At 45.9% G+C, this 27,474-nt stretch overlaps 1 protein-coding gene across 2 annotated transcripts; it reads right to left on the bottom strand.

The window, feature by feature from the left end:
* Nucleotides 1–604: 604 nt before the first annotated feature.
* Nucleotides 605–25,313, bottom strand: CD5 (CD5 molecule). Of its 2 annotated transcripts, none has more exons than XM_029574956.1 (11): nucleotides 24,883–25,313; nucleotides 13,227–13,265; nucleotides 11,999–12,319; nucleotides 11,228–11,290; nucleotides 10,079–10,369; nucleotides 8,128–8,418; nucleotides 7,020–7,154; nucleotides 4,990–5,043; nucleotides 3,247–3,357; nucleotides 1,708–1,814; nucleotides 605–965 (listed from the first exon to the last, which is right to left on the bottom strand). In XM_029574956.1, the coding sequence occupies exons 1-10, from the start codon at nucleotides 24,926–24,928 to the stop codon at nucleotides 1,726–1,728; spliced, it is 1,440 nt and encodes a 479-aa protein (XP_029430816.1). In that variant the 5' UTR covers nucleotides 24,929–25,313; the 3' UTR covers nucleotides 605–965; nucleotides 1,708–1,725. The 2 variants fall into 2 exon arrangements, with proteins under 2 accessions (XP_029430816.1, XP_029430815.1); XM_029574955.1 differs by having other exon boundaries at nucleotides 605–962; nucleotides 24,883–25,312.
* Between the last annotated feature and the right edge of the window lie 2,161 nt (nucleotides 25,314–27,474).

The following is a 27,474-nucleotide window of genomic DNA, read 5'->3' as shown; positions in this document are numbered from 1 at the left end:
CTGGGCAGTGTGTGTGGGTGGGTGTGGGTGTGGGTGTGTGTGTAGACTCAGGAGTAAGAGAAGGAAGCATTTCTTTACAGATGGGGTTGTGGATGCGTGCAGCAGCCTCCCCTGGTGGAGACAAAGACAATATCTGAATTCAAGAAAGCATGGGACAAGCACAGGGGATCTCTGAGGGAGTGGTAGGAACTGCAGAGCTGAGCAGACTCGATAGGCCATGTGATCTTTTTCTGCTGTCATATTTGTGATTCTAAGATAGTTTGGGGGGGGGGGGCAGGGAGAGAAGGAAGGGAGAAAACCTGACACAGCAGATTGTGCAAGAAAGAAAGCATGAGCCTTTAACACCTCACTCACTCACAGCCTTCACTCACACTCACACACACAGAACCTCGCACACTCCTTCACCGCCCATTCCCACCCATAGCCTGCCCACCCCCACCCTCAGGCACCACCTGCCAAAGCAGGCCCATGAGGGGCCATTATAGGAGTCCCAGGCGCTATACAGTGTCTATAGGTGCCTCTATAGGGGTGGGGGTGAACAGGAGACGGGGCTTATACCCCTCCCTCTAGGCTTTCCCACCATAGAGCGAGAGATAAACTAAGAGAAAAAGGAAGGACACACTTTATTTTAAGACAGACCCCGTCACCTCTAAGCACAAACTAAAAAGCAGCCATGCTTTCATTATTAGGGGGACGTATGGTGATCGTACGGGTGCCAGGCCTTACATTTTATTTTCCATTTAAGAGTAACTATCTACATAACCAGTAATAAACAAATATTATAAAGTATTGACAATTATACAGAGCACTGTGCAAGATAAGGTATGGGAGCCTCGAAGAGTCACTTATCGAATGGGCTTCTTTACAAGCTTATTTGCTCCTTCTTCCGTGCAGAATAATCATAATTCTCTTCTTATAGAACCGGGGGCTTCTCTTGTTCACGTTTCCTCCAGCAAAATTACCTGCTGACAAGAAAGCACAGCAGACAAAATGTGTCATTGTAGCCTCAATCTCCCTGGTAAAGCATAAGCTATCTATTACAGAGTGAGGGGGCCCAGCTCTAAAGCATAACTCGTGAATCGAGGGCTCAAATTTGGGAGCTCAACCTTTCCCCTGCTCGGTTTGGGAGTGAAGTTGTTTATGGTTTAGTATCATCTTGGCTTGGGGACAGGTGGCACCACTATCTTAAGAAGCACAATGACAGTAAAGGTTTTTGTTCTTTGTCTCCACCTGCTGGTAGGGATGAAACCAGACCCATGGGTCTGGACTGCTCTGTGGTATTCCAGGAACGCAAATTAGCAGGTAAGAATCAATTTTCCTTTATACAGCATAATTTATGTACCATAGACCGTGAGGGGAGTGTTTTATCTTTAATATAAAGTTATATGTTGTATCTTCTGCACGGGGGACAGTGAGAAGACCAGGCTTTTTATCCTTAATATGAAATTACTAGGAGCTGCACTCCACCTAGCTTCGCTTGCCAAGCCTTCCACTCCTCTCACCGCCTTGTCCCCCCTTTCTCTCTCATCCCCCCCTACCATCTCTCAAACACCCTCCCTTCGTTCCCTTTCCTCTTATTCATCTCGTGAATCCGCCGCTGAGTGTAACATAGGTATTATGGGCAGTGAGATGTGTCTGGGGGGCTGTGAGGAGAGCAGGGCATTTTATCCTGGCAGTTCAGATGGGCAGCAGCTGAGAGGGGCTCACCTGCAGTGGCTGCCACAGTCACAGCCTGTGGGCCATCTGTAAATCATATTCACTGTCTGAAGAGTTTTCCACCGGAAACGAGGCTCTGTCTGTGGCTCTCTCTAGGGCTGCAAAACCAACACACCCTGTCATTAGATAGGCAGGTTCTCCTTTAACATAGGCGGGTTTGCTTTTTTGTTTATTACCCATTTTTGTAGCACTTTGTTTTTTGACAAACTGTACATTTATGCAACAAATCAGAATAAAAAAGACTTTCAGGTTGATACCGTACTGATACTGCTTTTCTGTACACCCTCTGACTGATATTAAGTCGGAGGAACAAAAATTAAAAAAAATAAATAAAAATCTGCCAGCCGGTCAGCGGTTAGAAAAATGGACGCTCAATTTTACCAGTGTCCGTATTCCTAACCTGTGGCTGTCAGCGAGTTCGGAAACCGACGTTGGTAAAATAGAGCGTCAGTTGTCAGGATGAGCTGACAGCCGCCTCTATGCTAATAAGGAGGCGCTAGGAACGCGCTATTGTTTCTACCACCTCCTTATTAGTGCGACCCCCTCATTTAAATAAAGATTTGCGCGCCCAGGACAGGAAGCTGGGCTCACATCGGGAGAGCGGGCGCTCTTACTTTATCGACCTGTTTGTTGTATTTAGATTTCCCCACAACTGACAAACCTGTGTGTGCTCTGGGTACTCAAAGATGGTATCAAGGCCTTCTGGATATCACTCAGCTGTGGTTTTTCTGGTGTCTCACAGCATCAAGAACCGGCCTCCTAGTCAAGGCCCCAGGGTCTGAACCCAAAAAATCAGGTAATTTATTTTTTTTGGGGGGGGGGGGGTCCTCAGCTGAGGCCCCGGCTTCTGGTCTCTGCTGAGATCCCAGCATTGTGCTCGGGCCTAGGCAATGATTCTTGCTTTGGGCCTCAGCCTATGCCCAAGTGCAACACTGGTGCCTCAGCTAGGCCCAAAGCTGGGGCCTCGCCTAGGGCATAGGCCACGTCCCCTGCTTTGGGCTTTGGCCTATGCCATAGGCAAGGCCCTGGCTTTGGGCCTAGATCTAAGCCCAATGCATTTGTTTAAAATGAAATGAACTAATAAGGTTTGATTTATTTGGGGGGTCCCCCGATTCTTTTCGGGGCCCCCTGAATGAAATGAATTAGCCTTATTCATCGCGTTTTGCACTTTCGTTTTAAATGATTGCACATCCTTACTCCCTAACACTGTTTTGGTACTGGTTCATTACTGAATCAAAGGATAGCGTGCCCCAACCATCTTGCTGGGAGAGGTGGACATTAGTTCAAAATTGTCTCAGAGGGAAAATCATACCCTAAATCTGTGCTACTGCACTGAGTCAGCTTGGCCTGTGCAAGAAGAATGACCCTACCACCATGCCAGGTTGCTGGTGTGATATTTGTTAAGTGGGACCTGTCAAGGCAGCACCTTTTGCAGTTCTTAGAGGTGTGCCATCCAAATATGAACCACATCTGTGCCTGCCTAGCAAAGGACCAGAGCACAAGATGTAATTAAACAACAGATATGCTCACCTGGATAAGCAGAAAGGTAGGAATTTTTCTTGGGGGCCTCGGAGTACTCATTATCACCACTCTGGGCCTGCAGATAGGAGTGACGGTTGACCGTGTTGCGATGGAATGAAACTTTAAAAAACAAAACAAAACCAGACAGAGCAGGCAATTGGCATTAGCATCAATACTCTTCTGGATTTCAGTAAAGTATTATTTAATTGACTAATTAAATGCTATGAATGACAGAGAAAGTAGATGATTTGATAATAGAAACCTAGGCATAGTCTTATTTTAAGTTTGCTCCAAAGAAAGGTTAACTCATTTACACTTTTCTAGGATGTGGTATATTGTAAATGAGCTGCTGATGCAGGTGTGGACAAACTTTAATGGCCTGGCCTGGTACTGAGAGTCCTGGGGAGGTTTTCTCCCCTGGAGTTTCAGACAAGGAATGACTGCCTGGGGGGCTCCCTCAGAGTTTCTAGCAGAGAAACAGGGTAGGCTGCTATCCAGTCTGCAGCAGTGACCCTGCTTTTGCTGCTGCAGACCAGGACCTGGCTTGTTACTGCGAGCCAGATGGAAGCCTCCCATGGGCCATAGTTTGCCCATCTCTGTGTTAAAGCGTTGTTACACAGCTATTACATAGTGGCCCTTGCCATGTCTTCAATATTATGCTATCATTCTGATATGGTCTAATACAGGGGTTCTCAAAACCCAACCTCAAAGGCCATAATCTGATATCCAAAATATGCTAATTTAATTGGTTCTTGGACTAATTAAATAGCTGATGAATATGTATTGTAGACATCCTTAAAAAAAACAGTTTGTGGCCCTCCAGGACTAGAATTGAGAATCTATGATATAGTTGACTTGGTTAAAATCAAGTTGGATAGGGATCATATTGGTAGAGTTTTGTCATCAAGTTATAGTTGAATTATGATGAGACTGAAAGACTTTAGATTAGGGTGTTTGGAAGGGTTTAAATATGTTTGAAATTGAGTAAGAATTGAAATGTAAGGATTATTATGGTTGGATTAGGGTCATGTTATCTGAGTCGAATCAAGCTGAGGGAGTAGGCCTTCGGTTGTTTGGAATGGGATAAGATTCTCTGGAATATGTTTGGGTTGGCATTTGATTGGTTGAGTTAGGTAAATTGGTATCAGGTTAGCTGAGATGCAATCAGGCTGGTGAGGTTTCGGGATCAGGTAGTTTGAGTAAGGGTGAAGTTAGCCGTGTTAATTTCAGAATATTTGTGTAGAGAGCACTATGGTTAAGTTTGAATGATGTTGCTTATTTGTGATTCAATTGATTAGTTTTTGCATTGAAATCATAGAAACATGACAGATGGCCTAAGATAAGCTTGTCTGAGTGAAAAATAGGGTGACTGGGATGATACTGAATTGGTTGGCTGAATTATAGAAACATGACAGCAGCAAAAGACATATGTCCTAGCTAGTCTGCTCATCCACACCAACTGTTCATCTTTATAATCCCTATCACTCCCTCAGAGATCCTCTCTGCTTATCCCATGCTTTTTTGAAATCAGGTTAATTGCTTGGAATCAGACTGAGTTTGCTGAGATTGGGTTCATTGGTATAGGGCTAGATTTGTTGGGATGGGATTAAGTTGGTTAAAAAGAGAAAGGGGTTGGAATAGAAAGATGTGTGAGAAGGATGAGATCAGTTTGGTGGATTAGCATCATGTTGGTCGAGTTTCAGTTCTGTGGTTTAGGGTCAGGCTATCTTCTAGAGTGCTCTGTATTCTTACTGCTCTGACTTGCTCCCGTTGGACCAATCCACTGGCGTTCCTTCTTCTTGTTGTCTGCAATAACAAAGAGCAAGCATGGCATGAGTCAGACAAAGACAAAGAAAGACGGAACCAAAAACATCAGGGGCGATACAGAAACGGAGATAAGGGTTAGGAGAGAGAAATAAAGGAGGTAAAAGGAAAAAAATAATTTGAAACAGTAGTAGGCCACAGACTCTGATCAGATTATTTTAAATCTACCCTATGATAAATCTTTAATTTCCTAAAGGACATTTGTCTCCCTCTCATCAAAGAAAAAGCAAAGATCCAAGGTCCTATGATTAATATAGAGTGGTGGACACTTGGGTTCTCCAAGGCTGGTTGTAATGCTCAAAACCCAGTTTTTGAAGAGCCCAGTTTTGCTTTTTCGGTGACAAATAGTGACTGAACCAAGTGTAGTGCTGGAAGAGCAGGTGACTTCAGTACCTGACCTGTATAAGGAAGGGGATGTGTGAAACATTGGAAAATAGTGGAGGCCAGGCATGAGGGCTCACCAAATAAATCTGTATCTGTAGGAGTTAAGATGCCTGATGATTCCATAATGAAGGGAGATAAGCCATGCTTGGTAATTTCCTGATGAGAGCCAAATGGGAAAGAGTAAGGTGACAGGTAATGCGTGTGAAGTTAAAATGTAAGACGCAAGCTGTAATGGAGCAGGACTTCAAATCCCAGAATGCAAATGGGATGGAAGTTTAAAACACAGGTTTAACCTAGCCTGCCCCTGGCCTGCAAACATGCTCTTATGTTTGTTTATTTTTGTATTTATATTACGCTTTCCAGCACTTCAAAGTGGATTACATTCAGGTACTGTAAGGTTTTTCCCTGTCCCCAGAGGGCTCACAATCTGTTGCTCCTGAGGCAATGGACGGTTTTTTTTATTGCATTGGTTTTCAGCCTGCTGTATTGATATTATTATTTGTTTATTATAAATGTATGCCTGTTCTCTGCTGAGATATGTGGATCAGCGGAATATACCTTTTATAAATAAATAAACAGATGTACAATGTCAAACACTCGTTTCTGCCACTAGATGCATCAGTGTTAGAATGAAAAACCCACTTGGTGAATAACATCAGTACTTCAAAACAAATAATTCACCTGAACACAATACTGAACGCCAAGGTGCTGACGAAATGTACAGATTCTCACGCTGAATGCTGAAACACTGATACAGTGAAGAGATTTGAAATTCATGCTGGGATCTCATAAACAAGATACGTTTTTACATGCAAACAAAAAATTTAAGAATTGCCAGCGGTGACCTATGATTATAAACTTGAACACATTCCACTAAGAAGTCAGTCACTTCAAGTCATACGTGTAGTCAGTGTCTCTATTTATATGAAGATCATTCGCCTACAAATATTTTGAGTTTGCAATACATGTTATTTCTATCTCAGTATTGTTCATGGGTGAACTATTTGTTTTCCGCCCCTATTCTTCCCATTGTGTTCTACTGCATCTCTAGAAGGGAACTGGCACTGTGGCACTTGTTTTAAGAGGACTAGCCCAATACTGTACAGGGTCTGATAAACCAACATTATAATCATTTGCATGGTCAGCAGCCTTCTACATGCACTAAGCATTTCACTTTTAAGGTGCAATTTATTAATCTGAGTCCAGTTTGTATTATGGAGTTCGAACACATACTAAAGCAAATAAAAAGTTCAATTGAAGTACTACATTAAAAATGGATCAGCCATGGTTTTTCCTGCATACAGTATTTAAATATTATTCATCTGAATGCAGCCATGGCAAGAACGTCTTCCTGGATTTCAGTTGATTAACAGTGGGAATGTGTATGATGTCATTTGTGACTCATCCCAACATGGCTGCTTCTTGGGAAGCCAGGGAAGCGCTGAAAGAATTCAATCCACTATGAAGACATTAAAAAGTGAGATGTTGCACGGTGTGGGAGCTGCGACTCCTGGGGTCATTTCAAGCTGTCTCTAAATGAAAGAACCTGCAACCGGCCTGATTTGTTCACTTACATTTCTTCATGACTTTCTTGTAAATGGGAGGTCCGCAGACGGCCAAGATGAATCCGAGGAGGAGAAGTGCGAGGATGATGCTCATGACGTCCCCGGCCCCCAACCCTTTGCTCTTTTTCAGCCCAGGGTCTTCACCTAGGAAAGACAATGGAGTTATTTCCCTCACCAGTAATGGAGCCGAGCTCTGTTGTCTTGGCTTTCTAGATCCTCGGCAGAGGCGTGCAAGCAGCTCACGGATGGTTGGTTGGGAAGGAGGACTGCCAAGCCCATGGAAAAGTCATTTAAACTGTTTGGTTTGCTAAGGAAAACCTCGTTGTACCATGAAAAAGTCTGCTAATTTTGTTAAAAATTACGTGACATAATTTGAAAAATCGGTAAACATCTCAAAAAGAAGAGCCAAATTTACCTAAAATAGTGCAAGGTTCTAAAAAAGTAATGATCTTTAAATTATATGGAAATGTGCATAAAATATTATGCATTCTCAGACGCATAGGAATTTCTCAAAAGCACACCAAATTCCTCAGGAGTAGCACAGATTTTACTCCAACATTACTGCTAAGGTCAAGCCCAGAGCTTAGAGTTTATTCAGTGAATCTTTACTGCATGTGATCAGGACTGGACAATAGTCACATTGTTTGACTTTTCAGGCCTAATTCAAACTGAAGACCTGTTCTGTCTGATAAACATCAGGTTAAAGATGTCCTAAGCAATAAAATTGAGATTCTGGCTTGTACACTTCTCCTCAGTTTGCAAGAGGACTCTATATTAATATAAGTTTTGTTGGAGGACTTGACTGAGAGCTGAAGTACTTCAGGACAGCACATTAGGAGCAGTGACTGGAGCTGTTTAACTGGAGACAAAAGGGTAAGCATTCAACTCGCCATGAAGGCACAAGCTCCAGAGCGCAAAGCTACAGAAGAACTCAACCCTCAAATGGCTGCTTTCTCAATCTCAAGTCGACCGAGGTGAGAGCACCCTCGACTGTGGCCTGCAGGAGAACCCCTGCATTAATGTACCACGGGTCGCAGGCAATGCCGGTGGTTCCAGGAACGTTCTCCTGCTGGAGGTGGAAGGCACCCCCCAGGGCTGGCAGAGAAACGGGTCTTACATGCAACTCTGGCCGGGGTGCAGGAGGAGATGCTTTCGAAGTGGTGACACTCCTCTAGTCTGCGGGCATGGCAGCGCACTCCTCTGCGTGACTGCTCCGATGAGCCTTCACTTCCGGCCCTTGGAACTGGCTTTCCACACCGCTGCTCTCTGCAGACCTCCTGTCCTCTGGAGTCCATCTCGTTTCCGCCGCGGCACAGAGCCGTCCAGCTCCCGTTGTGATAAACCTCCACGTTCCCCTCACACCTGCTTGTTCCGTTCACCAGCCGGGTTGCCACCTTGGGCTGAAAGTCTGGAGAGGAGGAAGGGATTTTAGAAACGGGTTAAATGAGAATGATTGCGCTGCCGAGCACCACGAATGCCCGAGGTTGCGGAAATTGTGCAGGGGGAGGGGTAAACAGCATTCCCTCTCTTGCTAGATCAGCTCAAGAAGTGCTGCTCCGAAACGCCGTGCTCAGAGTCCTGAGTGGCTTTGTCAGGACATCAGGTGCAAGAGAGAGCCAGAGCAGCACAAAGAGACGGAGAGGACCCCTGGACTGCTCCTTCAGACTCAAAGGCTGGAGGTGCTTTAAGCTTTTTCACGGAAAGCAAAATATCACATTGTAAGAAATACATGAAACAGTAAATAGAGAGACTGAAACCAGATCACCGAGCACTGGTGCTTTCCCCAATACACTGGCAGCACCCTTGCACTTCTTCTCCCACCTTGGGCAAGTTAACTTTGTCCTCCATTGCCCCAGGTAGCAGCTTAGATTGTGAGCTCTCTCGGGGGCACAGAAAAGGCCAATGGAGGCAGTGTATGCAAATCTCTCTCATGCATATTCATTGTGGATATCCTGAAAACCAGGCCTGTTTGTGGCTCTCAAGGACTGACGTTGGCCACCCCTGCTCTAGGCTGTCACCCAAGTTTGCCTCATGGAAAGCTGGCCCTGCCTCTTGTGTGCACTCCCTCCCCTCAGTCCCTCATCATCTGTGAAAAACTCCAGGGCCTAATGATGTTCCCCCTGAGAACCTACCTATCCCCCAAATCTGATGGGGCTACACGCAGCCATTGCCAAGTTACATGGTGGGGACAAACCATCTAACAGGACACACGTCCTATGGACCGAGGCCAATGATCCGCACACTGCAGCCATAGTTCAGGCTATTAGTTATGCACCCGGGATACCGAAAAAAAAAATGCACGGCCAAGCCTGAAAAGTGTTTCTGTGATAAAAAGCAGAATATAACAGAGATGTGATTCGGCTTAGAATTTCGTGTCAGGCTTCGTTTCGGAGGAATTTTGTTTTTCCCACGGTTCAGGGATTTTTTTTGTCGGGGGCCCAGATTTTCGGGTTAGTGCGCACTAACGTGGCAGAGTTAGTGCGCACTGTCGGGGAGTTAGCGTTTTTAAGTTCACCTCTCCTGGGTTTCCGCTAATAAGGAGGCGCTAGGGGCGCTAGTGTGGGGATTGTCCCTAGTGCCTCCTTTTTAATGCAACCCCTCATTTAAATACAGGATCGCGTGCCCAGGAGAGGTGACTGGGTGCTCGTTGGGAGAGCGGGCGCGCAACACGGAGAGCCCGTTCCCCCGTGCTTCTTATTGTCTGGTAAACACGTGAGCCGAATCTGCCTGAGAGCCAGAGGGGCTGTCAGAAGGACAAATCTCGTGTGGATCTAGGGCTGCCCGGAGATGGTCCTGATGGAGCCAGGAGGCAGAGTGCAATAAGGCCCCGGGGGTCATTGTGAAGGGCTAGAATTAGGATGGGGGGGAGGGTTTTAAAAGGAAATACGCTTTATTTAAAATAAATACATTTCCATGAGATTTCCCATGTGATTAAACATTGTAGGCAGGGTGTTTTGAAATAACAGGAAAAGTTAATAAATACGGTTGCAATGCAAAAACAAGATAAGCACCTTCAGCATTACATTTTAGAAACAACTTATTATCATAGATACTGGGAGGAATCTTACTGGAGCAGATAATGTGCAGGCTCTTGCAGCTCTGGCTTTCCTGGAAGCATTGCTCTGTGTTGCTCAGGTTTGCACAGCCTTGCTCCTGCCAGAAAGCAGGGGAGAGCCCCCGAGGGACCTCCAGGTGCGTGCACTGTAAGGCAGACCCGCAGCCTAGGTTTCGGCAGATGCTATCTGAGTAGGGTTTCCAACGCTTCTCGATGCAGACTGTCCCCCAGCGGCCCCGCAGGTACAGCTCCACCGTCCCAGAGCAGGTAACGCTCCCCTCCACCAGCCGGAACCTGGGGCGACCTGCAGGGAGAGAGGGAGAGAGGCACAAAACACTGAGAGGGGAGAGAAGGGGACGGAGGGTGCTTCCACCCGTCCTATCTTGTTAAAGGAATTACTTAGTACATGGGCCCAACCTGATAAAAGGAAGTTAAAAAAAGAGAAGGACAAAGAGTGCAACTTAAGAAGATGAGCTCAGCAGAGTGGACAGTTTAACCCGCAATGTGGCAATCCAGCAAGGCGTCGTGCTCACCAGAACCGTGTGCACAGGTTAGCGCCTTCTCGTGCAAATCCCATGCCAACGATGGCATTAGCTATGACCCCCTCAGAGCAGAGAGGGGCACTGGCTTCCCTCGTGTTTTCTTAGCACTGGAAACGCAACTCCCAGTCCCAGCTGGAGTAAGATTTCCAGGGCTAATGTCAGTCTGGCGTTCCGGCACCTGCCCCTGCAGAAAACATGCTGTGTGCACACCAAGCCCGATTTCTGCACAGAAAAGACTTTTATGTGCATTAAAGGTGCTTGGGTTTTGTGCGCACAAAGGGGTCCGGGAGACTCCTTCTCCCTGCCAGGGTAAAATGCATGTGCGGTCGAGGCAGAAGGCTGAGTGTGCATTTTAACTCGAGTTTGCCTGCTTTTTAACCCTCGGCTCACTGCATCAGGAGTTCCTTTTTTTTTATTTTTTTACTGTGTGGGTTAAACTCTCTGCTTGGAGTTTCAGGGCACAATTTTACTTCCTTCCTTCTTACATCGGGCCCAGAACGAGAGGAAGGGGAGGAAGAAATAACTGAAAAGAGCGGGAGAAAGAAGGTGAGATTGCAGGGAAAGCACTTTAATGCCATCACCGCACGTTCCCCCAGGAATGGGGAGGGGGGGTCTCTTACCTGGGGCTGGGGGCTTTGTAGGTGTAGGGGTTGTTGTTGTTAGCGCTGGAGTACAGTGTGATGCTGAAATGACAACAAATCCAGAATAAATCATCCCTATACAGGTTCCTGGCCAAATATTTCCATTTTTCCCCGTGGCACAGCAGAATATCCCCCCCCCCCCCCCCATTACACTGCCACCCCCCCTCCCCCATTCCCAGGTGACACCGGGTCCCTTGCTAAGCAGGACAGCAGATTGTTTGCTAACAGGGGGCCAGTGGGACGTCTCCGCTGAGCCAGAACCTCTCTGCGCTGGGTCACTGTAGCGGCGGCAGCAGCCGCCTGTGCTCTGTCCTGAATCCCAGTCACTTCCTCCCGGAGATGTGGCCTCGGACAGTGTGCACGAAGGTAGCTTCCTGTGCTGTCCCTGGTCTGTGGGAGGGCTGTGTGCACGTAAGGAAAGCTTGTGCTGCCGCTGCCTGTGCTGTCCCTGTTCTGTGGGAGGGCTGTGTGCACGTAAGGAAAGCTTGTGATGCTGCCGCTGCCTGTGCTGTCCCTGGTCTGTGGGAGGGCTGTGTGCACGTAAGGAAAGCTTGTGATGCTGCCGCTGCCTGTGCTGTCCCTGGTCTGTGGGAGGGCTGTGTGCACGTAAGGAAAGCTTGTGATGCTGCCGCTGCCTGTGCTGTACCTGGTCTGTGGTGACGCACACTGCACTTCGGTTTTCATTACTATTCATTTCTGGAACTAAATGGAGCAGCCCCCATAGAAACGTAGAAGAGTCTAAGGACCCACCTGTACACACCACAATGGCGTCTTCCTCATGAGTGCAGTTGGCTTTGCTTCTGGAAGAGACGCAGTTCAACAATCTCGTTTCGTTTGCTTGACATTGGAGTGCCTCACTGAAGACGCTCAGCTTAGATCCCTTCTCTTCTGTGAAGTTCAATCTGGACAAGATGCCAACGGGCTGGTCGCAGCCCAAGTTCCTGCAGACGACTTCCAGCGTCTTCAGGTCCCAGGGATCTTTGCACACAGGCTTCCAGGTGCTGTTCAAGGGCAGCTCCAACCTGCCCACACACGTGCAGTTACCGCTGGAAGGCCTTTCCTCCTGCTCACCTAGAAACCCACAAGACACATCAGCAAGTACATCTGGTTATGTGCACCAGTGAAATAGATGGAAGTCTACTCCTAGCTTTCTGTTATTACATCGTGAAGCTGAACAAAGTTTTTGGGTACTTGCCAGGTTCTTATGGCCTGGATTGGCCACTGTTGGAAACAGGATGCAGGGCTTGATGGACCCTTGGTCTGACCCAGTATGGCATTTTCTTATGTTCTTAAAGGCCAGAGGCCCACTGAGTCCACCCTCCTCCCGCCTGTGTCTCAAGCTCTTCGTGCATCTGTAGCCAAAATAATCCTTTCTGACTCCATGAGTGTGAGCCAGGGTTGGAGCCTGGCACGTTGTCCAGTCTGTGAGAGGGGTAGTGCGAGGGTGTCTAAAGCAGAGGGAAGTACAGCACTGCAGGAAAGGCCTGCTTATCTGGCTTTCTTAATTTAAAAAAATCCTAAAACAAAATAAAACCAAAAGCAGTGTCACTGCAGGAGGACTCAGGTGAGTGATTACCAGGGGAGAACGGGGTATCCCACCCCAGCGGGGGCTGGGCTCATGCACCTGCTAGAGCCTCTTTGCTCCCTGGAAGGTAGGGAATGGATATTAGGAGGAGGAGAATCGTCCGCCTCCTCCTGCTGCCTCCGGGCCAAAGTTCTGCAGGAATCTGGACTTTATCCAAAACAATTCTTGCTTTTTGCATTTGTCCACTGACCCTAGCAATGAGGGCCAACGTGGGACTCGGGTGCATTAAGCTGGACTGTGGCTGCATCAGGAGGGTTTATTGTGAGTTTTCTGCAGCTCTCACTGACGCGGGCGGAAATTCTTCCCGTCCCGTTCCAGGCAGATGTTTCCCCTGGCCCTGAATTCCTCTGTGGCAACGATGCCCTCACTGCCAGGGCACTGCCAGACACGTACCTGAGGAACTCCCGGGTCCTCCGCAGCTGGGGCAGGGCACTGCAGGAAGAGAAAAACCTCATTAGGAGGAAGCAGTGAAGTTACACTTTTATACACGACCTCACGTCTGCAGTATGGAAGCTGGGGTGCCATGAAAGCAGAGCACCAAGCACAAAGTGGCCCCTCTTCCATGGACCCCCCAGCAGGACAGGATCAGGGTAAGGGCTGACAGCACTGGCTAGCAGTGGGGTTGCATTTCTTTCCATTCATTTTGGAAGTTTATGCATGTAAATGTCTTCCCTTATTAATAAAACCTGTGCGCAAAGAATTCAGTTCTATGCATGTGAATGCCAATTAATGGAAATGGACTTCCAAAATAAATGAAATGAACTGATAAAACATGCCGGGGGAAAAGCCGAAGCAAAAAGTTGAACCAAACTGAAAATGTCTCGTGTAGGCTTCCCCAGGGAGCAGTGCAATAATGTGCAGGAAGCAGCCAGGGACGTTCTCGCTCATCCCTTTGAGAACTTTTATGCCTGGAAAATATACAGAAGTAAAAATCTTCCTGTGTAGTAAGGACAATATCGTTAGCCTCAGGCACATCTACGCCAGCCACCAAATAATCCTCACTGTCCCACTTACACAGGTCACACCATATAACTATATTATGGATAAAACACCTGCACCTCATAGAGCCCCTGAAGCAGCCCTATGTAAGAGGGCAAAACTCAGGCCAGAGTTGGGCATTATTATAGCGTCTTTATCAACATTCAGTAAAAGGTTTTAAGGACTTCTGGATCTATCTTAGGGACATTCCAGAGGTATTTCAAGGAGGAGTTATATTAGCCAGATAAAGTTCTACAATGTAACTCATGTATCAGGGATAATGAGAGGAGCAGGCGTTTTAGCCTTAACATAACGTTATAAAGTGTATCCATGTATCAGGGATAGTGAGAGAACAACATTTTAAGGTTAGGATACAGGGTACTGCAGTGGGTGCAGTTATGGCCCCTGATGTGGCAAATATTTTTGCGAACAATTTTGAGCACAGCACATTTGTGGCAGTATTTGGGTAAAATGTGTGGTGTGGTATGGAGGAAGACATAGTTTTTTCTTACACAAGCATGCTTACATGCGTATATACTTGCATTTTATAATCTGTGCATATCATTTGCTTGCAGGTTATAAAATACTGTAGCAACTTTGCACACACAAAGCGTGGCTGAGAAATGGCACTGCAAGAATTTTATGGTTGGTGGAATCAACAAAGTACAACATTTACCTTGAGTTATGATGCAGAAGCCATTCCTATTTTTGATATCTTGATTTAAAAACAGCAAGGAACTTTGTGCACTACCATATACAGAAAGCCTCACAAAAGGAACAGTTTACTGTTCTGTCAGCGTTTTCACCCTGTCCAGTTCAAACAGAATTTACCAGTTGGCGGAGCATTTCTTAAATAGAGGATATCCAATATCAGCGGTAAAACAAGCTTAGCAACGGGCCTTGTACAATGACTATGATCAATTATTGCAACAAATAGACAATCCTCTTAGCGGCAGACCTTTGGTTTGTGACATACAGTCATGTCTTCTCAGATCTGCAGCATCATTAGACAACATTGGAGCATCCTAAATAGTCACATATCCACGGACATCCAATAAGTTTGCATTTTCACGGGGGGGGGGGGGGGGGGAAATAGCATTGGGTAGTTTGATCCACACACTCAACAGCTTCTATATCAGAGTATGAGATATGCAATATGTTCCCTCAAAATTGAGCCAATACAAATGACATCTGCAATGGGCCAATGCTGTGAATTGTTCCACAGTTGGGGATGGTTAAGTACAGATTATAACCACAGCCGGACTTCACTAGTGTAACTGAGTGGAGTCTTTTTTTTTTTTTATTGAGTAGTAATGCTGTTAAAATCAGTGAGCTGAAGGATAGATTATAACTACAGTGCGACTTCACTAGTGTAACTGAGTGGAGTCTTTTTTTATTGAGTAATAATGCTGTTAAAATCAGTGAGCTGAAGTACAGATTATAACCACAGCCCGACTTCACTAGTGTAACTGAGTGGAGTCTTTTTTTATTGAGTAGTAATGCTGTTAAAATCAGTGAGCTGAAGTACAGATTATAACCACAGCCGGACTTCACTAGTGTACCTGAGTGGAGTCTTTTTTTTTTTTTATTGAGTAATAATGCTGTTAAAATCAGTGAGCTGAAGTACAGATTATAACCACAGCCCGACTTCACTAGTGTAACTGAGTGGAGTCTTTTTTTATTGAGTAGTAATGCTGTTAAAATCAGTGAGCTGAAGTACAGATTATAACCACAGCCCGACTTCACTAGTGTAACTGAGTGGAGTCTTTTTTTATTGAGTAATAATGCTGTTAAAATCAGTGAGCTGAAGTACAGATTATAACCACAGCCCGACTTCACTAGTGTAACTGAGTGGAGTCTTTTTTTATTGAGTAGTAATGCTGTTAAAATCAGTGAGCTGAAGTACAGATTATAACCACAGCCCGACTTCACTAGTGTAACTGAGTGGAGTCTTTTTTTTTTTTTATTGAGTAGTAATGCTGTTAAAATCAGTGAGCTGAAGGATAGATTATAACTACAGTGCGACTTCACTAGTGTAACTGAGTGGAGTCTTTTTTTATTGAGTAATAATGCTGTTAAAATCAGTGAGCTGAAGTACAGATTATAACCACAGTGCGACTTCACTAGTGTACCTGAGTGGAGTCTTTTTCTCACACAGAAATCCCTTCATTATCAATTATCAGCATAAGTACAAGTAGGCGAAACAGTTTATACATTGGATTTAAGAATAAAATGTGTTATTTGATCCATGTAACCTGCACCCATGGGTGGGTTATTATCACATGGTCTCCATGCCAGTATAATGATGACACACGTTCGGCAGTATCGGTGTTTTAGATACCAAGATGACCTTAGGCTACCAGTAAAAACGCTGTGACCATCAGTAAAGAGGTCTACATGAGTAAGTTTATTTCTACCTATTGAAAAGTTTCTGCTTCTAGTTCCCCAATCTCATTCGTTAATAAAAATGTAGCAGTAAAAATGAAAATGTTAAAGCTCTACAAATCGCTGGACCCTGGTTGATCCCTCTGCTGTGTATTGTGTAGACAGATTTATGAGGCAGATGGTGACACTCTAAGGCAGGAGAGGCCCCTGAAGAAAAGTGAAGCGTGATCATGTTGGGCTGCAAGAAAAGTAATGCCTACATTTCATTACAAGGAGAGGAACACCATACACTTTATGTGCAACAGCTTAAAAGTTTAAAAAGTGCAAGTCTGGACTAATGATTAGATAGGGCCTTGCCTAAAAAGGCTACTGAGGAAAGAGCCTCATACAAGAGGGTTATGAAGGAAGAAAACTAACCTGCGGATATAATGAATTTCATGCAAAGAAGTAAGAATATTTATTGAAGGTCTTACTAGTGCATTTTGTGATTTTGACAATCAGTGGTATAAATTCTGCCATTGGTGTAAAGATGGACCCCGACGTGCCTAGCATAACTGCTCACCACTCCAAGCGAGCTACAGTAATCACAAGAACAAGAGAATAAAGCACAGCATAAATTCACTTATGGCATATAACTTTATATTAGGGATAAAATGGTTTCTTCCCTCCCTGACTGCAATTCAGGAGTCCACCAGGTATTTCTAGATGTAATTCAAGGGTGGCTTCTGTGAAGCCTGCTGCAACCTTACTCAGCTGCAGATTTAACAGGGTTGGAGAGATGCATACAAAGGATCGCTACAGGTACCACCGTCCAAATCTACCAGACACTGCACACTAAGAGACCGGGCTTTCTCTACAGCCATTCCACCGTTATGGAACTCCATCCCCTCAAATCTCAGAACAGAACCATGCATCTCAACCTTCAAAAAAAGACTAAAGACCTGGATATTCATACAAGCTTTCCCAGACACCAACATGGTCAACTAATCTCCAACTACACCTTGATTAACCATATCTTGATTAACCATATCTTCTATCGTTTACCTGTGTGAATTAATCCTGTCCTTTCTCTTCCTTCTCAGCCAAGTTCTTATCACCCTGTTATATGTAACTGCCTTTTCAGCACCATTGTTATAGTTATGTTTACTATGCACCCCTGTTTTATGTGAACCAGCATGATGTGACTGCTGTCTCGAATGCCGGTATATAAAAATTTGAAATAAATAAATAAAAATAAATAAATCTTAGAGCAGCAGGACCGATGACACAGTGCTGGGGACAGGTGTGGCGCGGGCGTAAAGAGAGCGCTGGGGACGGATAGAGAGAGTGCTGGGGACAGGTGTGGCGCATGCGTAAAGAGAGCGCTGGGGATGGAAGACACAGTGCTGGGGACAGGTGTGGCGCGGGCGTAAAGAGAGCGCTGGGGACGGATAGAGAGAGTGCTGGGGTGGCTTGTGTCAAAGCGGTAGAAAGAATACTGGAGATGGGTTGTGGCGAGGGGGTAGAGAGAGTACTGGGGATGGGTTGTGGCGAGGGGGTAGAGAGAATACTGGGGGTGGGTTGTGGCGAGGGGGTAGAGAGAGTACTCGGGAGTAGGTTATGGTGAGGGGGTAGAGAGAGTACTCTGGGGGTGGGTTGTGGCGAGGGGGTAGAGAGAGTACTGGGGATGGGTTGTGGCGAGGGGGTAGAGAGAGTACTGGGGGTGAGTTGTGGCGAGGGGGTAGAGAGAGTACTGGGGATGGGTTGTGGCGAGGGGGTAGAGAGAGTACTGGGGGTGAGTTGTGGTGAGGGGGTAGAGAGAGTACTGGGGGTGGGTTGTGGCGAGGGGGTAGAGAGAGTACTGGGGATGGGTTGTGGCGAGGGGGTAGAGAGAGTACTGGGGATGAGTTGTGGCGAGGGGGTAGAGAGAGTACTGGGGATGGGTTGTGGCGAGGGGGGTAGAGAGAGTACTGGGGGTGAGTTGTGGCGAGGGGGGTAGAGAGAGTACTGGGGGTGGGTTGTGGCGAGGGGGGTAGAGAGAGTACTGGGGGTGAGTTGTGGTGAGGGGGGTAGAGAGAGTACTGGGGGTGAGTTGTGGCGAGGGGGTAGAGAGAGTACTGAGGATGGGTTGTGGTGAGGGGGTAGAGAGAGTACTGGGGATGGGTTATGGTGAGGGGGTAGAGAGAGTACTGGGTCTCTCACTGGATACCATGAAAGCAATTCAGGCTGTACAAAATTCGGCTGGCAGAATAATATTGGAAACCTCCAGATTTGATGACATCACTCCGGTTCTAAAGTTACCTCACTGGCTCCCTTTCCAGCAATGTCTACAGTTCAAGACTTTAACCATTATACATAATGCTTTGAACAATGACTCCCCTTATGTAATCAATTTGTTACTGAAATTACACAGACCAGAAGGAAATCTCAGGTCAGAAGGTCTATGTTTACTTGATATCCCAAGCCATAAACTCATCCGACTCTCTGAAAGCAGAGAACGCGTGCTCTCAACAGCAGGAGCAAATGTATGGAACCAACTGCCAACGGCTATTGGAAAGCAAGCTTAGAAAAGACTTAAAGACCCATTTATTCAGGTGTGCACCTTATTCGGTGTTCCTGCAGTTCCAAGCAGATTTATGCGCCTAAGTCCGCTTTGAAAATTTGTGGGCATCCCTGGTACCTGCGCCAACAGACGCACACGGAGTTACACCTGGTCCCAAGCAGGGGCAATTGTCAGGCCGATGCAATAAGGTTCGCCCAACCGAGTGCATGGTTCTTCTCGCAGCTGAGTGCGCATATTTCATATGTGCAATGATAGCCACCAACTCAGCAAGAAGATCAATGCGCTTAAAACGCACGTTCTGACGGCCACAAACCGGATAGCGCCCGCGCATGTAAATCCCATGCAAATGAAGGTATCAGCGATTACTTTCTGACACAGGGACGGGGGCCCACTGCAACATTTGTTAACTTGGGAAATGAAACTCCAGCTCTGCAGGCGGAGTGAAGTTAACTCCCAGTCAAGGGTTCACAAAACAACATTAAGACGCCCGATGAACGTGAGTGCCAGAAAGGTGCAATTCTCCCCCAGTGCGCCTCTTTTTACGCCACTCTGATTGCAATATCATTTCAATACTGCGTCAGGCGCACAGGGGACCCGGCGCGTTAACGAAACGGGCGCTCGATTGCGGCGCGCATGTTCTGTGGCGCAGAAATCCTTCCCCTGCCCCCAACTCTGCTTCTTCCCGCGTCGGGCGAAAGTCGGCATGAAAGCGGGTTCTGCCTGCAGAACCCACAGCTTGAGCTTCAAAGCCTGATTTACCTGCATAAAGCAGGGTTTTACGCATGGAAAGTGAGTTAAAAATCCAGCCCAAAGGGATGAGCATGAGGCTTTTTTTGACCCATATATTTAATACGGAGATTGATACTAAGTGTTTCCAGAAAGGCCATTCAGGCTGGGTATGTCTGGGACTGGAAGGCGTGTGCGTGTGCGTGTTTTGGGGGTGGGTAGGGGGTTTCAGGGCAGAGAGCGTGCGGGTATTTGTGCAGTGCTAACAGAGGGCTGTGCTCTTGTATGGGGGGGGCCCTGCTGCCGCTCACTTTTCCCAAGCGACAGCCCCTCAAGTAGAAGCAGGGTGGGGTCTCACCGAAAACACGAGCCCCCTCTCCCTTCTTGTTCCATTTCCTTTTCAATGGCTTCCGTGCCACAGAGATATATTTAGCTTGCAGCCTGAGCAGATCTCTTCAAAGGAGCAGGTGCAACGATAAGAAGGGAGCGGCAGGGCCAGGGGACAGGAGGGGGCGGCTCAGGTAATATCGGGCCCTGCAGAGAAAGGAGCTCGTGTCGCCCCTGCAGACCACAAAACGCTCCACTCCTTTCTTGCTTTTTGTGTTTTTTTGGCCAAGTTTCTTTATGGAACGGCAGTCACAGTGCGACTTTAAAAACCATGAAAACCAGGGCAGGCGATGGCATCGAGGTTTTACAAGCCAAAGCGAAGGGAGAGAGAGCCCGACGTGCGGCTCGATCCGTCTCCGTCCCCTAACCCTGTCCCCTCTCTCAGCGGCTGCAGGTTCAGATTGGGGCACCGAGCGTCCGACCATCCCGCCAGGCAGCAAGGCTAATGGCGGCGCAGGCCACAAGACGTTTTCCTGAGCGCGGGAAGAGTCTCGGTGGAGGGCAGGCCTGGGTTTGTCAGTAGGCACCCATTCTGCCTGTGCCCAGGGCAGCGCGCTGGCTAGGATTTGCTCATTCAGCGGAGAACTGCCCTCTGCCACCCTGAAACAGATCCTTACAGGAGGTGGGGGGGAGTGAAAAGGGCATAGAAGTGGCAAAATCCTAAATCCGTCCCTGATGGAAGGCCAAAGATTTCAGAATAACAACGCGACAAGTAAGGTCCCAGTCCAGATTCCCAAACTTTCTCCCCTAATATTTGCTATGTGACGTGTGCCGCTTTATTACTCCTGCCATCATGGGCACTCTTTTGCTATAGAATATGTACGGGCGGCTCTGAAAGGATTGGACTTAACGCCGAAGCAAATAAAAACCTTTGCAAAAGGGACACGCGTCGTCTACCCACCCTGCAAGAGCAGCCCAGTGTTCCCTCGGTAATTTATGAAATCCAGAAGCAGCAAGCCCAGGAATCTCCAGCCTGCTAAAGCCGGACACAAGATCAGCTTCCTCGTTTACTGCGCGAAACAAATGCCACAGTTTTTCAAACAGTACTGCAATGGGATTCACTGAAAGGGAAGGAGGCAAAGTGTATTTCCCAACTAACACAGAGAAAGGTTAAAAAAAAAAAAATCCCCTTCCACTAAATGTTTTATAACTTGCCCTGATGGCCAATTAAGCTCATTTTATTCATTTTAAATAAAGGATGGAAGGGAGAGGAACTCTCAGTAGTGTCTGTCCTGACGGCGTCAAGGTCACATAGGGCTCGCTCTATCTGCCGAGCTGAATCTTTCAAGGCTTCAGGTGGTACGAACTCAACAAATATCAAAAGAGAGAATGGAAAAACCAAACGCCTTTCTCTCTTCAGCCTCTCAGGTATTTGCCAGTCATTCCTTATACTCGTCCCCCATGATGATGGTTATATAAATCTGGAAAACTTACTCTTTCACTTTTCCATGGACAATTCTATTCTGTTCTGGGGTTTTCCTACTCCATAAACATCTGGAAAGTTGACAATCCACCTCGACCCAAAAATCACAGTGAAAATAACAGGGGCTGATCCTTGATACCTAATTTATCTGAGGCTCTCTGACAATGTTTACAGAGTCAGGTCAGCTCCACTGCAAAAGATGCACAGGTGACTCTTTCATGGCCATGTTTCATAAGAAAATAAGTGAAAACTCCACATTATTTAACACCATAATTTCCACATCACTATTAAATGAAGTCCCCAAATATTCCAGTCCCTTAGGAACCCATTAAAATTATAGGGGTGAACAATTTTCACGCATATTTTTTATGCGTTCCAGGGAACCGAATTGGCGCGAGGAACTCATTTATTTAGTTATTTATTTATGAACTTTTCTATACCGATATTCGTGGCGACATCATATCGGTTTACAGCATAACAGCAGGTGGAAAATACAATGAACAGGTATAGGGGGAGGAACAGAGAGCTTAGCAAAGAAACGGAACCATAAACCAGAAAAACATCAACTACTTAAATATTAATTATAGTTATGATTATAATTATAGCAGGACTATCTACTTTTGATTTTCAAAAGTCTGTCTTGATATTTACGCCTACCTGTGCCGCGCTAGGTTACCTGTGGTCCTGCCAGTTTTCAAAGTGAACTTATGCGCTGAAGTCCACTTTGAAACTTCGGGCTGAACTCTGCACGTTGTCCGTGCAGAGTTCAGCCCTAAGTGGGCTGTCATAAACTTACACCCCCCAAATCTGCTGAAAGCATAATTTTAGATTCTTCTAATTCGCGTCATGTCCAGAAAAACATGATAGTTCCTTAAGCAAATATAATAAAACTGGGACTGAGATTCTGTAAGTGATAATAACAAGTGACCCAGTACCAGGAGGGAGGTTTCAGGCCAGTCCTGGATTTCTGACCACCCCGCCCTGATGCATTGTGGGAGCTGCAGTGCTGATGTCAATGTGCACAATCAGGGACTTCAGATACCACACTGCTTTGGGGTGGAAGTTTAAAACCAGGACTGGCCAGGAAGTCTCCCTCCTGGAACCGGGTGACGGCAGCCCCCTGTTGTCAGTATAAGTAGGCAAATTACATTCAGCGTCCAGAAAATTATTTCCTGATGTCCCTCCACTTCTGTTTCTTAACAAAATGTCTTGTCTGTCGTGAGCCCTTAGGGAGCTCCATCCCAGTGGGAGAATGGATGCAGAGCACCCGTTAAAGGGGCAAGGCGAGCATTAGAATTAAACTTAGGGCAGGTCAGGGAGAGCCTCAGATGGACACTTGGAAAGCTTTGACATCTCTTATCGCATCAGCAATAATAATGTTACAGAAATTGTCCTAGAGTAAAAACGGTTCTTCAACTTCTAGAACTTTGTTATTCTTGGTGCAATAAGAGACGTTAGAGCTTTCAAAGTGCCCTAGCCTCAGCACTAATGTTTGCACATCTCACCTTGCCTCCATGGGTTCCTAGATGAACACAGGAATTGTCCAGCTTCTTATTGCCGACGATCCTTTGAAGCCACATAGGTGCCTTCTTCTGGGGTTCTTTCCCTATATCTGAAGACGGGGCCAACCTGGTCATGAAAGTGTAAACCAGCTCTCAAAGTCTCCCTGGCATATTGATGCCCAACAAGAAACTAAAAAGAAAGCATCAGGGTCAACTGATGCCGTCACACGACACGACACAAAAGATGTGCACTGCGTATTCACCATGAAGTCTTACTCTGAGCAATTTAAGCTTTCTCGGGATGTGAAAACTGTCACGTAATTCTGCCAGATATTTGCATCTATGGACTGCAGGTTTTTGTGTGGGACTTGTTGTGTGGGCAAGACACTGAATGCTTCTCTATGAACAGATGGGACTTCAGCCGTCGTCACCCAGGGAGCCATGTTGGCAGTCTCAAGGAGGCTGAGTCTAATATTAGCTCTGCGGAACCTAAACATTGAAGCAGTAGATCTTTAATTGTGTGGTGTTAAGAAAAAAAAGACAAATCAGTGATGCACAAGATCTACACAGAGGACCCCTAGGAGACGCATGATCCTCCGGTAGGGCTCTATTGATGCAATCTATTTCCTGGTTTGGTGCTTCTGGAGATATTTTAGGAGAAGACGCTGGTATGCTTTGCTGAGGTGATGGAGGTCACCTTTTTTTGAAGAAGCGGACCCTAGCATTATAGAGCTATTCGTACTAAGGCAGAGCTGAAGAGGCTGGCCCATGAGGTCACCATCAACGACGCCAAAGCATCCGCTGCCTTTTAGCCAAAATTATCTTTTACATTGATTTTATGGCAATATCAAATCACTTTTCTGCTTCAAAACTATTGCAAGGTTTGAAAATATTGACTGCATAAGCACATTTCTGAAATCAGGACTTCATGTAACCCAAAAATACCGGGCCTAACATTCCATCCTCTTACTTTTCCGCTAGGTTTTCTATATCACTCGGTACCTGAATGAAAGCATTGAAAAACTCACAGCAATCGCCCCAAAATGTTTGAAATACAACACAACCTTGTGTTTTAAATAATCTTTTACTGGCACTGCACAGTTCCCACAACCTCTTCTGGCTACCTCTTGGAATTAGGTGCTGAGCTCTAGGAACTCACCACCCCGGTTCTGGAGAAATCTGGAACCTCTGTAGGTTGTGAAGTTACAACATAAGAGTTTCTGAGGGCTTCCAGGACCTTCCCTCACATCTGGAACAGGAAAGCTCATATCTGCACCACCTTTTACGCTGGCGCTTTAAGAGATGTCACAGCTTATACAGGGTCGCTCACATTTTAGGGTTAAACCTAATAACACACACACACACAATCACACACTCACACACAATCACACACTCACACACAATCACACACTCACACTCACACCCCCCCCACACACACACACACACTCACACACACACCGCCCCCCCCCCACACACACTCACACACTCATACACACACACTCACACTCATACTCACACACTCACAGTCACACTCATACACACACACACACACTCACACTCACATATCAACAAAGGAGTTTGAGAGAAATGAAATTGGAGGATTTGAACGTCGGCACTGACCGTGAGGCTCCGGGTCAGGCATTGCCATGTAGGATAGAGGTTACCTAATCACATAGCACCCAGCATGGCCCAAAAGACATTTGGTTTGCAAACACAGAAAATCTGACCCAAAGAACCCCCACTTCCTCCCCCTCCATCTTTGCTTGTAACATTTGTCACCCAAATTTTTCACCCAAACGTTGGAAACAAAAAATAAACTTTGAAAATCAGAACCATCATTGTCGGTAAAAACAAACCCGGCAGAGAGTGTAAACAGAGGAACAGTTTTTCCTCGCCGCCTTTTATGTGCTTATTTAAGAGTAAATGTATTCTAAATTTCTAAAGAGAATTTAAAAAAAAATGAGGATTTTGCAAGCTTAGGCCATGAAGTAGCACCAAGCGGTACATGTGCAGAAGCTGCCACCCGTTAAAGCTAATTAGGAGGTTTCGTGTCTGACGATGAAAGCGAATGGGCCGCCTGCTCTCTGCAGGACAGGGATTACTTACTCAGTGTCCACAGGGAGAGGAGAGCAGTCAGAAGCCCGGTCCACATCTTCAGGGTTAACTCTCCCTCTGCCGGCCTTCTGGGCTCCAGAGTTCAGTGCTTGGAAGGCAAAGCGCTCATAAGCCACTCACAGGTTTGGTGCCAAACAGGATTGCAAGACAGGAGAAGAGAAGGTGAATGACTTCCTCTGTGGTTGCACAGTGCGTCAAAAGCTTGGTGCTTACATACCCAGTCGTATGAGCATGCAAAGAGAAAGCTTGCAGAGCTTTCAGGCAACACTCAGTCCTCTTACCGAGTCCCCGACGTACCATGGCAGTAACACTCACTCCTTGCACAGAATTCCTGCTGGATCATAGCAGAAGCACCGCAGGCATGCTCCAGCCTTATACAGAGTCCTCACTGCTTCATGGCAGATGTGTTACAGGAAAACTCATCTCAGAGAAACATCAGGAAATACATTATCTGTCTGTTGCTTTCTTTCCTTGAGAGGAAATGGAAAATATGAGATCATTTCTTATTGTTTCCTTTATTTGAAAGAGAAAATACAGAAAAAGATTATAAACTCACATTGCATATCCATGCATTCAGTGATGGCCACGAGGAGGGCTGCCTGCACCACCTTGTCTAAAATGGAGCCCTTCCCCCGCACTCCTGTGAGGTAACGTGTTATCGCATGTAGCTCCTCTTATGGTTCATAAGCGTTACCAGGCACAAAATTGGTTGAGCAGAGCACAAATGGTTCTCAGTGCAGCCAGAGCTGTGCACGTACGTTCGCATGATAAAGGCCCCAAGATTTCACGGGTATCTCCGTGGCGTTTAAAAAAAACACCCCAAAACATTTTAGTCATTCAGGGGTTGTCATAGGTCGGACAAGCTGGAGACTCCCTGCTGCCTGAGAACGCCGTGTGCTGCACTCCAGCCTCCTGCTTCTGGCTCCGATTTCGGAGCGGCCTCGGAGGGAACGGAGGCAGGCTGTGCGGCTCGGCGCCCGCAGGCTGCCAATTTTGCGCACGCCAACCCCGAATTTTAAAAGATATGCACGGCTACGCACGTATCTATTAAAATCCGGCGTACTCTTGTTTGCGCCGGGTTTCCTAGTTTATTTCCTCAGACACTCATTTTTTGACTTTTATTTTTTATACAAAGTTCTACATGGTATTATATTATTTCAGTTATTATGTTACATTGTAAAGCGATATGCTGAATTAATGTTTGAATGTAAACCGAGGTGATGTTATCTACGTGCCCTGGTATATAAAAATCTGTAAAATAAATAAATAAATAAATAATAGCAATGGCTAATTTCTAAGTCAACTTAATTAATAGCAGGTAATGGACTTCTCCTCCAAGAACTTATCCAATCCTTTTTTAAACACCGCTACACTAACTGCACTAACCACATCCTCTGGCAGCACATTCCAGAGTTTAATTGTGCGTTGAGTAAAAAAGAACTTTCTCCGATTAGTTTTAAATGTGCCCCATGCTAACTTCATGGAGTGCCCCCTAGTCTTTCTACTATCCGAAAGAGTAAATAACCGATTCACATCTACCCGTTCTAGACCTCTCATGATTTTAAACACCTCTATCATATCCCCCCTCAGTCGTCTCTTCTCCAAGCTGAAAAGTCCTAACCTCTTTAGTCTTTCCTCATAGGGGAGCTGTTCCATCCCCTTTATCATTTTGGTAGCCCTTCTCTGTACCTTCTCCATCGCAATTATATCATTTTTGAGATGCAGTGACCAGAATTGTACACAGTATTCAAGGTGCGGTCTCACCATGGAGCGATACAGAGGCATTATGACATTTTCCGTTTTATTCACCATTCCCTTTCTAATAATTCCCAACATTCTGTTTGCTTTTTTGACTGCCGCAGCACACTGAGCCGACGATTTCAATGTGTTATCCACTATGACGCCTAGATCTCTTTCTTGGGTTGTAGCACCTAATATGGAACCCAACATTGTGTAATTATAGCATGGGTTATTTTTCCCTATATGCATCACCTTGCACTTATCCACATTAAATTTCATCTGCCATTTGGATGCCCAATTTTCCAGTCTCACAAGGTCTTCCTGCAATTTATCACAATCTGCTTGTGATTTAACTACTCTGAACAATTTTGTATCATCTGCAAATTTGATTATCTCACTCGGCGTATTTCTTTCCAGATCATTTATAAATATATTGAAAAGTAAGGGTTCCAATACAGATTCCTGAGGCACTCCACTGTCCACCCCCTCCACCAGCTTGTAATCCACAAAAGGACATCACCACCTATCCCATGACTTTTTACTTTTCCTAGAAGCCTCTCATGAGGGACTTTGTCAAACGCCTTCTGAAAATCCAAGCACACTGCATTGTAGATGATGGCAGGTAAAGAGCAGTTATTTTGGTCTACACTGCTGAGGATATATCTCAGCTTCTTTATCCATGACAGGTTTTGTTGCTTTCCTCATTGATTCTCTATCATCCTGGATAGCCCAACATACAGGTTCCAATACTAATTCCAACAATTTATTAAAACATAAAATAACCTTCCATCTTTTAGGGTTTCCCCTCTTTCCAGGATATGTGTGTGTATATTGTGGATATCC

The sequence above is a fragment of the Rhinatrema bivittatum genome, chromosome 13 (assembly GCF_901001135.1).
Source record: "Rhinatrema bivittatum chromosome 13, aRhiBiv1.1, whole genome shotgun sequence".
Classification (NCBI taxonomy): domain Eukaryota; kingdom Metazoa; phylum Chordata; class Amphibia; order Gymnophiona; family Rhinatrematidae; genus Rhinatrema; species Rhinatrema bivittatum.
This window is presented reverse-complemented; position numbering and strand designations above follow the sequence as displayed.

Bases quoted from the DNA above. Each gene is read 5' to 3' on its own strand.
- CD5 (XM_029574956.1), bottom strand. From the start codon at position 24,928: ATGTGGACCGGGCTTCTGACTGCTCTCCTCTCCCTGTGGACACTGA. The intron at 13,266-24,882 runs GTAAGTAATCCC...CTCTTCCTGCAG, and splicing joins CCTCTCCCTGTGGACACTGA to TGCCCTGCCCCAGCTGCGGA. The intron at 11,291-11,998 runs GTGGGTCCTTAG...TTGTCATTTCAG, and splicing joins CGCCATTGTGGTGTGTACAG to CATCACACTGTACTCCAGCG.